This window comes from Thalassophryne amazonica, chromosome 6 (assembly GCF_902500255.1).
Source record: "Thalassophryne amazonica chromosome 6, fThaAma1.1, whole genome shotgun sequence".
NCBI classification, from domain to species: domain Eukaryota; kingdom Metazoa; phylum Chordata; class Actinopteri; order Batrachoidiformes; family Batrachoididae; genus Thalassophryne; species Thalassophryne amazonica.
Window position 1 is genome coordinate 11,753,769 of NC_047108.1, and position 12,327 is coordinate 11,766,095.

Below are 12,327 nucleotides of genomic sequence, written 5' to 3' on the forward strand. Positions count from 1 at the left end.
GTCCCAACCCTGGATAGTCACGGTTTGGAGGATTTAAGAAAATTAGCCAGATTTCTAGAAATGAGAGCTGCTCCATCCAAAGTGGGATGGATGCCGTCTCTCCTAACAAGACCAGGATTTTCCCCAGAAGCTTTGCCAATTATCTATGAAGCCCACCTCATTTTTTTTAACACAAACATATTACAATCAATAAATTTCCTGAGGAAATTCACGATGAAAAAAATATACAAAAATAATACAAAATTATTAATTTAAATTAATGTTTAATCCCCAAATAAAAAGGTTCTCTGGAGGTAAAATTAAATTTTATCAAAAATATTCCATGTACAATGCAAATTAAGTAATGCTACTAATCTGACCATAAGCTTTGATATTATAGAATATAAACCCCGATATCATATAAAATACCCTCAGCCGTATCCGCAGTCTTCTTAATAATTATTTAATTGGAATCTATATGTATACAGGTGGGGCCAAATGTTTACATACCCTGGCAGAAGTTTAGTTTTTTTTTTTTTTGGCCATTTTTCAAAGAATATGAACAATAACACAAAAACTTTTTTTCGCTCATGGTTCATGGTTGGGTGAAGCCATTTACCGGCAAACAACAGTGTTTACTCTTTTCAAATCATAATGACAACACAAACTACTCAAATTAACCTGATCAAAACATTACATACCATATACTGCCTGTCTTTTGTGGTGGTTGTGGATGAGGCTCTCTGAGGGTAAAGCTGCCACTGAATGGTTTGGACTTTATTTACATCAATTATGAAGAATACAAACAATATGGCACTCTATGGTAAATCTGCATGAACAGTTCTGAAAAACTGAGTGAGTGTGCAAGAAGAAGACGAGTGAGGAAAGCCATCAAGACACCCATACAACCCAGAAGTTATAGGCTTACGTGGCTGTGATTGGAGAAATTATGCACAGTTCAAGCTTTGCATTTTGTATCACCAGTTATCCATCTTCATGATGAAGTTGTATAGAGGAGGATTTTCTTAAAAAAGAAGACCTGAACCTTTAGCTACAAATTGCCAGAAGATGAGATGCCTGGATTTGATCTGTTTTGGTGAAAGAAAATCCTTCTGTGCTCTACTCCACTATGAAGCTAAGATTAGTGATGCAAAATGCAAAGCTTGCACTGTGCACAATTTCTCCAGTCACAGCCACGTAAGCCTATTAACTTCTCCTAAGTTGTCTGGATGTCTCGGTGGCTCCTTGTAAATCACTGCAGAGGTGTTATCAGGTTGTGAAAACAGTGTTTTCAGTTTTCAAAGTGTTTTTCAGTAGCTTTTACATAATATATGATAGACATGTTAGATTTACACAGAAATGAAGCTGTTTTGAAGTGGATTCTGCCATGTTGGATTCGCAGCCAGAGACCAGACGTCACGGTGCCTCTCTACTGTGACTGCCCCCCCACAAAAAAAAAAAAAAAAACAGATTTGCAAGATTGTTAGTTTTTCAAACCTGTAATCTGGGTCAGGAAAAAGTTCAGGATGGTCCTGTCTATACTTCTTTGATTCTGCTCGGACAGGACATCTTCGGATTATGGCACAATTGTAGAAATAATGGTAGTACTGTCCATTGATGTGATTTTTTATTGCAGTTGCCATGACAACTCTAAATTTGTGGCACGTCCCTGGCAATTGACAGTTCCTGACTTGTCCTGGCTGCCAAAGATAAACAGGAGCCGTAGCGTTCAAGCCGCCCCTGACAATGACTGTTACTGTATACTTCCCTTGTTCCATTCCAGGGGTGTATGCAGTTAAGGTATTGATTAGGGCATTCCTCTGGTGCCTGGTTCCCTCGTCCTCACCATCAAGTCTGTCATTAGTACTCTTGAGCTGCAAGTTGAAATAAAAAGTTATGTATATTTAAAATTTAGCATTTATTTAAGCAAATTAGTCCCTTTGAGATCGAGACCTCCTTTATAAGTGACCTGGACAATTATAAAGTTTCCAATTCACCCAACCTGCATGTCCTTGGAAGTGAGATGCCCACACACACTTTGACACCTTTAGGCTTCTGGCTTAATATCAGAATATATTAAAACATGGACAAAATATGAATTAGGCCTGTGCCTCTCTGTGGCTAACGTTAGCTCCGTGCTAGTGAAAAATGTGCTGGTTTGGTTCTCATTAGTCCATGTCTGGCATAATCAAGCTTCAAGCAAGTTCTGTCTTTTCTGTCTAAAATGGGTTTGTGCTCACATCAGGTTCCGTTACCTCGTGATGACTGTAGGAAGGCCTCGCCATTTGAAGCTAGCTGCTAACTCGTGGTTGTGTTGGTTTTCTGTGATCCAGTCGATGATCTTCCAGCATTAGTCTCCTCTTCTGCTCTCAGTGATCTCTTAATCGTAGTATAGAGACTGAACAGGCAAATTAACGTCTTGAACATAAACTTTTATTTGCCAAAAGAGAGCGGAGAGGATGCAGCACTGTTAGTTAGCTAAGTCGTGTTCTCCTTCTTCTTCTTCTTCTTCTTCTTCTTTGTTAAACAGCGGGTTTTAACCCAACTCGGTGCACCACTGCCACCAACTGTTTGGTGGAGAGCACTACAAGCTTTTTTTTTTTTTTTTTTTTTTTTTTTTTTTTACCAGAATGAGAATGTTGCATTTTACATTCAGAAATGATTGTATCCAGGTGTTATAATGTGTACAATGTACATGTTTTCACTCACTGAAAACATGAATTGAGCAGCTGAAATTAAAGGAATCAGAAAGGAAGAAATATGTTGTTGTTATGTTAATGTTAATAATTCCCACCAAACACTGTTAGACTGTGACATGTGTGACTATTCATCTCATGTTCAGCATGTTTGTTTAAAAACATGTCTGATAATGTTTGAACTGCAAGTTGTGAAGTGACCAGTAAAAAATATTATTTGTCTATGAGCTGTTTTATTTAAATGTCAATGTTTCCTGCTCATGCATGTTGAAAACATTATGTTGTAAATCAATTTTAATACCTTTAATGTATTTTTCCTTATTTCCAAAAATGCTAAAGATATTATGCTTTTAGAAAATATGGCAAAATGTATGTAACTCAGGTCTGTCGGACTTCTGGATAATAAGCTGCCATTGCAATCTGTTTCCATAAAAAAAACATATTTCAGTAGCTGACAATCACAGTCTGTAGTGATGTAAATTTTTTATTGCAAAAATAATATTCCAATTAACAGAGTGCATGTTTATGCAAGTTGCCCCAAGACATGTTTCTGAGTTAGCTCTGTCAGTTTATCACAGTAATCTTGAAATTATACGAGGGTAGGCTGAAAAGTTCTAAGGCTCACTATAATGCAGTTAATGCATTACTCCTTCATGGGGAGCCTTAGAACGTTTCAGCCTACTCTCGTATATTCAGTAGGTCTGAATAAATCATAAATCGACATATTATTGGTTACCATGAGTGTTGAAATCATTTCCTATTGTTCATTCTACCTATGTTTGCACAAATAATTTAAATGGAGTCCAACATTAACTTTCTGTAGGCAGTAAATGATATTTAATGTTTTCCTGTAATATGAAATTTTACAAAATAATTGTAATAATTAAATAATAATTTAATTTATACTTTTATTTAGAGGCAAGCTTTACACATACAACATGAACATTATGTGAATGTTCGCAAACACACTGAACATTAAGCATACATTCTATAAACATTTGATTGATTTTTGCAAATGTTTGCTTACATGTTTGTCTAATGTTTGCTTTCATGCAAACATTAGACAAACATCACAAACATTATATGAACATTTGTAAACTTGCTGAACAGTAAATGAACATTCTATGAACATTCTCTTGATGTTCGCAAATTTTCGCTTCCATGCAAACATTAGACAAACATCACGAACATTACATGAACGTTTGCAAACTTGCTGAACAGTAAACAAACATTATATGAACATTTGTTTGATGTTTGCAAATGTTCGCTTCCGGGTGGGCCGTGATTATTTTCTTAGTCATGCTTGAGTCACATGTCCTAGTTACATGACCAATCCAATCTCGCTTCAAAAATTCTAGACTTTCCATGTCTTCTAAATAGTAATAATAATAATAATAATAAGTAAGTCCCTTAGAGTCCTTCCTTGTTTTTCCACATGGGTTGCAACAGCAGATCCAATATTACATGGAGAAAGATAGGAGGGGTGAGGTTTGAACCAGGATCCTTCTGTCCTGAAACCAAGCACTCTAACCACTTGTCCACCTCTACTACTAGTAAGTAAGTCCCTTCGGCTGCTCCCTTGTTTGCACTCTGGGTCTCCACAGCAGGTCCAAGGTGGATCTGTATGTTGAATTTGCACAAGTTTTATGCCGGATGCCCTTCCTGATACAACCCCGTATTACATGGAGAAATGTGGCAGGGGTGGGGTTTGAACCGGGAACTTTCTGCACTGAAACCAATTGCACCAACCACTTGGCCACCACCGCTGCCCACTTACATTACAATCTCAAGTACAATATATACATTTAAATTGCTTTTAACAATTACACATCAAAATGAGCTTTTCTTTCACATATTTTCTTTCCACAGTATTTTTAACAAAATATTAACATACAAACTGATATTTTCTACATTGTAAACAAATAAGCACAAACAATTGAATCTGACTTGCAAAACAATAACTACAGCAGTTAGATGGTTATTTTCGAGATGTGCAGATGAATCAGTTGTCTTTCTGTATGGTTGCCATCCAGGACCCAAGGCGGTTCCAAGGTGTCGTGCATGCTCCCAGACTTGACTAGATTTAACAAAACAATAGTATATTTTAGGTGTAAAATTAGGTGTTGATCATTACTCATTTCAAACTCATTCTCAAGGGCCCCTTCACACATAGTACAAATGTGGTTAAATTCTGCATGAATTGCGCATGAAGCGGGAACTGTATGCAATACGTGTAAAATCATAGCTGCCTCTAATGCCTCGTACACCTGTTGCTATGTGCACACACCAGCGGCTGAAAGACAGAGTGTGCCTCATGAGAACCCATCGATCCTTCTCGCGGCAGGTGTCGGCCAAATTCCAGCTGACACACACAAACATCTAACACCACTCACATAGCACTTAGAAAATGTGTGGCCATTCCAACCTGGTCTCACGGCAAGTCGTGATTCAGCAGCATGAAATATACAGTGGGGAATATAAGTATTTGACCCCCTGTGAGTTTTGCAGGTTTTCCCACCTACAAAGAATGGAGAGGTCTGTAATTTTTATCGTAGGTACACTTCAACTGTGAGAGACAGAATCTAAAAAAAAAAAAAAAATCCAGAAAATCACATTGTATGTTTTTTAAATAATTAATTTGGTTTTTATTGCATAAAATAAGTATTTGAACACCTGTGAAAATCAATGTTAATATTTGGTACAGTAGCCTTTGTTTGCAATTACAGAGGTCAAATGTTTCTTGTAGTTCTTGACCAAGTTTGCACACTGCAGCAGGGATTTTGGTCCACTCCTCCATACAGATGTTCTCTAGATCTTTCAGGTTTGGAGTTTCAGCTCCTTCCAAAGATTTTCTATTGAGTTCAGGTCTGGAGACTGGCCAGGCCACTCCAGGACCTTGAAATGCTTCTTATGGAGCCCCTCCTTAGTTGCCCTGGCTGTGTGTTTGGGGTCATTGTCATGCTGGAAGACCCAGCCATGAACCATCTTCAGTGCTCTTACTGAAGGAAGGAGGTTGTTTTCCAAAATCTCGCAATACATGACCATCCTCCCTTCAATACGGTGCAGTCGTGCTGTCCACTTTGCAGAAGAGCACCCCCAGAGTATGGTGTTTCCACCCCCATGCTTCACGGTTGGGATGGTTTTCTTGGGGTTGTTTTCATTCTCTAAACATGGTAAGTGGAGTTGATTCCAACAAGCTCTATTCTGGTCTCATCTGACCACGTGACCTTCTCCCATGCCTCCTCTGGATCATCCAGATGGTCACTGGTGAACTTCAAACAGGCCTGGACATGTGCTGACTTGAGCAGGGGGACCTTGCTGCCCTGCAGGATTTTAAACCATGACAGCATCATGTGTTACTAATGTAATCTTTGTGACTGTGGTCCCAGCTCTCTTCAGGTCACTGACCAGGTCCTCCTGTGTAGTTCTGAGCTTTCTCAGAATCATCCTTACCCCACAAAGTGAGATCTTGCATGGAATCCCAGACCGAGGGAGATTAACAGTCATGTTGTGTTTCTTCCACTTTCTAATAAATAATCATAACAGTTGTTGTCTTCTACCAAGCTGCTTGCCTGTTGTCCTGTAGTCCATCCCAGCCTTGTGCAGGTCTACAGTTTTGTCCCTGGTGTCCTTAGACAGCTCTTTGGTCTTGGCTATGGTGGACAGGTTGGAGTGTGATTGATTGAGTGTGTGAACAGGTGTCTTTTATACAGGTAACAAGTTCAAACAGGTTGTTATGTGTCGACGCGGGTTGAGGAGCAGACCGGCGTCTGACTGAACCCAGCGCTAAATAACCAGAAAGCGGTTCCAAAAACAAAACAATTTTATTTTCCCTTCTTGTGCAATACTCAGTGTACAACATAAAATAGGGTTTGTCTGGCGGAGTGAAGGACGGCGTGCTCTCCAGCGCCCAAAGGAATCGAAGCCCGGCGCTTCTGGACTCACATTCACCGCCAAACACCCCCCAGGTGGACACGACAAACTGACTCTCTGTGAAGGATAGAAGAGGTGAGGTAAGTCAACAGCTACAACTAATATCCTTCAAAGGCACACACTATCAGCAACACATTCAGGTCTGAATTTAAGCTTTATGTAAATGAGCAGCTTCTCACAGCAGGTGGAGGATCATCAGTCCGCACGCCACGGTCGTGAGAAGCGAGCTGCACAATTCTCATCAATGTTCAAATATACTGCGTAACAAAATACCAAATTACTATTAACACTTATTCAGACAATCAGTCACCTCTGATGTGTGCTGACAGCATGTGTCCCTCACCCGTCCTCCTTCACAGGCACGATGTGTCAAACCCAGGCGCGGTCCTCAGCGTCTCACAAACGAACGTCACAAGGTCGAGTTCCCGGCAATTCTGCTTGAATCACTCATGGCTCAAATGCAGAACGCCATCTCATTATCCTCTGCCAGGACTCCTCTGCCAGCACCTTCTCCACAGACAAAAACCAGTTTGCATACCACCTGGAGAGCAAAGAAAAGAAAACAACACAAAAACATCCAGCCAAACCCCCCCACACACAACACAGGTACATTTAATACAGGTAAAGAGTGCAGAATAAGAGGGCTTCTTAAAGAAGAATTAACAGGTCTGTGTGAGCCAGAATTCTTCCTGCTTGGTAGGCGATCAAATACAATAAAATGCAAATTAATTATTTAAAAATCATACAATGCGATTTTCTGGATTTTTTTTTTTATTTTATTTTTTTTTAGATTCTGTCACTCACAGTTGAAGTGTACCTACGATAAAAATTACAGACCTCTCCATTCTTTGTAGGTGGGAAAACCTGCAAAAACTGACAGGGGGGTCTAATACTTATTTTCCCCACTGTACATTAATCTATTGGTTCATGATATTGTGATGAAAAGTGCCTAATTTTTGTCATGGCAGGACGAATTCATTGTAATTCATTCCGTGCTGGCTGCACGAAATTAAAAGTGAAGTGGGGGGTCGGGGAGGTTATGGTTAGGGTTGGGGGAAGGAGTAGTATTAGGTTATGGTTAAGGTTAGGGTTGGTGGTAGGAGTAGAGTTAGTAATAGTGAGACTGGGCTGGGCCATTCATACTATCATCACGAAAACAGTCAGCAGATGATCACGTTCGAGCTTAATGTGAAATCTGTCTAAGTGCCTCCACGAGTGTGAAGTTGCAAAACAGCAACGCACATGTGGTGCATGTGTCTCGCACATGTGCGTGTGTGTCCCGCCCACCCCCACTCCCTCTAATACATGTGGTGTGCCGGGGGGGGGGGCACACTTGCATAAAATGCTTATATGTATGTACAGATTTGATCACATGCCTGTCAGCTGATCACAGCACACTGACAGCTGGATGGCAGCTCAGTGCACACATTACAAACAAAGAAACCACCACCAGGACAGTTATATAAATAATTACGACAATACCTACATACACAACCAAATAACAAATAACGAAAATGAATGACCACATAACACAGAGTGACACGCTGGTCTGTGCGCTGAACGGACAGGGAGGTGTGTCCGCCCACAGCGGCTGCTGTTGTGATCTCTGCTCCTGGACGTCCCAGCTGGAGAGCACGTGAAGTTACAACATTCCTCCATGAGGCATGTGTCTCTGCCTGCTGTCCTCACGTGGAAATGCATAAAACATCTTTCACCTTTGCGCCAAGCTGCAGCGTACACACACAGCGCACCTCATCCATGTCCTTGTTGATTTCAGGCATTTTTCCACACTGATTACAGGCCAGCGATGGTGGTGCAGTGGTAAAGTTTCTGGCTGGCAATTAGAGCTTTTGTTAATAGCAGATTCAAATCCCGTGTGTGGCTGGTATTTTTCTTCTTTTTTTTTTCACAGCAGCTGCGCAATGTGGTTACACATGCTCCAGCTGCTCACACTGTGTTCCAGCTGCGACGGTGTTGTGCACGAGCATGCATGAAACCATTGCAGCGGGTTCGTTCACGCCTGCCCATCGGCTCGATGTTTTCGTAGTTCGCTCATACGAGCTGTTCTACCGTGATTCACCCTGATTTGTACTAATTCGTACTATGTGTGAAGGGGCCTAAAGTTTCAATTTAAGAGTTCCAGTTTGCAGATATGGTCATGATCTCATTTCATTTTTTCTGCTCCTCTGTCTTCAATAAAGAACTGGTTCAAACAGTCAAATCATCGCGTTTGATTCGGCTGGTTTATTAAACAGCTGGTTATCAGATTCATTAAATATGATGAAATTACAGTTTGTTTTGAAATCACAGAACTCAGAATGTCTGCTGATACTGAAAATGTATCTGTGTCTTGTGCACACAGTGATACCACAGTGTTTTGCACACGCACGCACACACACACACACACACACACACACACACACACTTACAGAGTGAGTCTTGCTGCAGAGATAAGGCATCCTTTTGACACTCTTATTAACAGGCTTGAGGGACGGTTTAATTTAGCGATAGCAAAAACCCACAGACACCCACAATCCATTTCTTCTTGATGCACCAAATGAGTGATCTGTCCGTCTGCTTTCTGGGTGCATGTTTGTGTTCATTTCTCTGTTCTCTTTAGAAAGTAAATCTTTTCACAGAAATCTTCACATATGTCCTTGGAAACATTGAACATCATTATGAATGTCCTCTCTTGAGCTCAGTGGGGAGATCTCTCTTTTTGTTGCTATATATCTCTATTTATCTCTCTCGCTATTTATAGTGATAAATAGTGATATATATATATATATATATATATATATATATATATATATATATATATATATATATATATATATATATATATATATATATATATATATATATCACTATTTATCTGTCTATATATACTAGTTTGTGATGGTATCACAAAAGTGTTTTAATCTATTATTTATGTGATGGTATCATGAAATTTGGGGTGACACGTGGGGTGGGGGAGCATTGGGATTCAGGTTGTGGTTAGGGTTAAAAATATTGACTTTAACTTGAAAATAATAATTAAAAAAAACCTATACTGGGCTGATAAATCACAGCTATGCACACAGAGGAGGTAAATGGTGAGGACAAAGGGAGAAAATAAATCACATGCACTAAAGAGTAAATATTAAGGTTTGGGTGCAGAAAAAGAAATCATCCAGAAATGTATGTGATCACAGTCAAAAAGAATGCAAGAAGAAAAACAGAATGTTCCACAGCACCACGTGATGAATTCTGTCAAGTGGAACCCCTCTGATCAGGCTGAATGAAAACAATGTTGGCTGAATGGCTTTAACAGTAACTACATTTCTCTTAGAGTGGATCATCCTGTTTTTGTCTATCTGTCTTTGCTGTAGGCTTGGCAGTGGGATTGGACCCAGAGGGTTATGGGAACCCAGACTTCTGTTGGATCTCCATCAATGACAAACTTATCTGGAGCTTTGCTGGTCCCATCGGCATCGTCATACTGGTAATTGTGTGCCTGATTTAAGACATAATGAATATAAAACAGTGAAACATTTATCAGTTTATTTGTTTTCTCCTGATTTGAATTTTTATTTTATTTTATTCCTTTCACGTTTCTCATTCCCATTTTCCTCTGCTCATACTTTTGAGATGCAAATCCTAAACCCCAAATGTCAATTACACATTTGTCCTCATAAAAGATTCATAGACCACCATCCAAAGACTGTGTAAACTTGGCTTATTTACCTTCTTTATAGCTATAATCATCTTCTTGGACATTTTTCCAGAAATAAACATTCATCGGTCTTAAGGTGCATCATCTTAAAGCCAACTTTTAATTGGTGCCTTTACCACACTGACATCGTTTCACTATAAACTAATATCAGCCTAAAACAGAAAAACCTGCTGCAGTTTTTCTTTTTGTCATTGCATTATGTCATCAGTACTCAGCTTTATTTGGCTGGTTAATAGTACCTGCGAACATGACAACAGTAAGGGCTATGGTAACCTGACATTTGGACCCAGTGAGCTTGACCTTCACCCAAATGATTCACCTGTGACTGACCTTACCAGGGCAATTCTGAAATCCACCCAAGTGTGTGCCACTTTCTCAAATTGTAGTATGAGGTTTGTGAGGTTTTTTTTATGTCTCAGTTCAAACCTGTATTTCTCCATTTACCATAGGTTCTGGACTATAAACTGAGCATAAATCATACCTGTCCAAAAATATGTCATGAAGAAGAAAAACAGTTCCATTATAAGTCACACCAGTCTATGAATCACATTTATTTTTGAAATGTGGTGCTACCACTTTATGCGACAAAAAGCAAAATGAATTTATTTGGTGCATTAAGTATTTATAATGGAAACGTTGTGTTAGCAAGCAGGAGCTAACGAGCTAATTAGTGTTATTGCACAAGGCACAGAATGTGATGGAACTGCTTTGTTTCACTACTGAACAGACAGTCATAGCTGAGAGGTAAATGTGCAGTGCAATTAAACATTAAACACTTGATGCATTATAACACAAAAACATTTGTAAAAGATAACAGGCTTAGTAGACCTGACATTGTTCTTGCTGTCTGGCACTGTCCAAACAAGTTTTGCGCTGAGTAGTATGAAAGTTATATTCCCTTTTTTATTTCAAAACGTGGCTTTCAGTATCAGCTGCTGGCTTTCAGTTTGAGAGCATGATTTCTTACATTTAGTCAGTCTCCATGACAAAGAACATTTCTTCTTATTTTTGTTCTTCTCCTCCTCCAGAGGGTGAATCATAGTACAAGATGCAGTATACACGAGCAGTTTTTTCACATGGGTGGATGGTGCCATCTTGTGCCCATAGATGATAATGCATTATTTTTTCATATATAAGTTGCATTGGGGCATAAGGTGCAGGACCTCCCAAACCCTGTTACATACAGTCCAGAAAATGTGGTATTCCAGAACATATGGTATTCTTTTCATTGAGTGTCATATTTTTAATTTCTCTTAATTTGTTTTTAAGAATTCACCCTGTTGGCCTCTGTACATGGCATTGGTCAGCAAAGGTCAGTGCAATCAGGGTCAAAGTTAATCAAAGTTAAACCATTGATGTGGTCCATAGAGGGCATCACATTCCACTGCACAAGACCTTCCTAACGCTCCACATACAGTAATGACGGCAGCGTCCACAGAATGCTTTACTGCAGCAATATGATGACAGCTTTCCTCTCCTTTCTATAATTTCTTTCCAGTGATAAATTTAGTAATTTTGTGATGCTACATTTGGGGAAAATCACAGTTTGTCTGTGAGATTAAACAATAAAATCAGTTTTTTGTGTGTTAGATAGTTTGACCAATCTTTTTCTTTACTACACTAATGAACAGCAGGAGCGCTATGCTTGGCTGCTCTTTGTTGGCTTCAGCTCTGCCTTTTGTACCACACTCCCGGACAGACTACCAGTAAAGCTTCTGGACATTAGACTCCCAGTGAACACCTGCTGCTGGATCAGAGACTTTCTCTCTGACCACGTACAGAGAGTTAGAGTTGGTTCCCGTCTCTCCACAGGGCTGTGTACCCTGTACACCTACGACTGTGTCAGCACCCATCCAGATAACAATGTCATTAAATTCGCTGATGACACCACCCTAAGTGGGGCTCATCTCTGGTGGTGACAAGACAGTTTACAGGGAGGGGGTCCGGAGCCTGTTGGAATGGTGTGTGGACAACAATTTGGTCCTCAAAGACAAAAGAGCTAAT

The 12,327-nt window shown here is 39.8% G+C and overlaps 1 protein-coding gene across 1 annotated transcript in view; it reads left to right on the forward strand.

Moving 5' to 3' along the window:
* LOC117511412 (cadherin EGF LAG seven-pass G-type receptor 3-like) overlaps positions 1 to 12,327 on the forward strand; it is an 88,731-nt gene that overhangs the window by 14,523 nt on the left and 61,881 nt on the right. Inside the window, exon 4 of the mRNA XM_034171442.1 lies at positions 9,980 to 10,092. Coding sequence (XP_034027333.1) covers positions 9,980 to 10,092 — 113 coding nt within the window. The remainder of the gene's footprint in view (positions 1 to 9,979; positions 10,093 to 12,327) is intronic.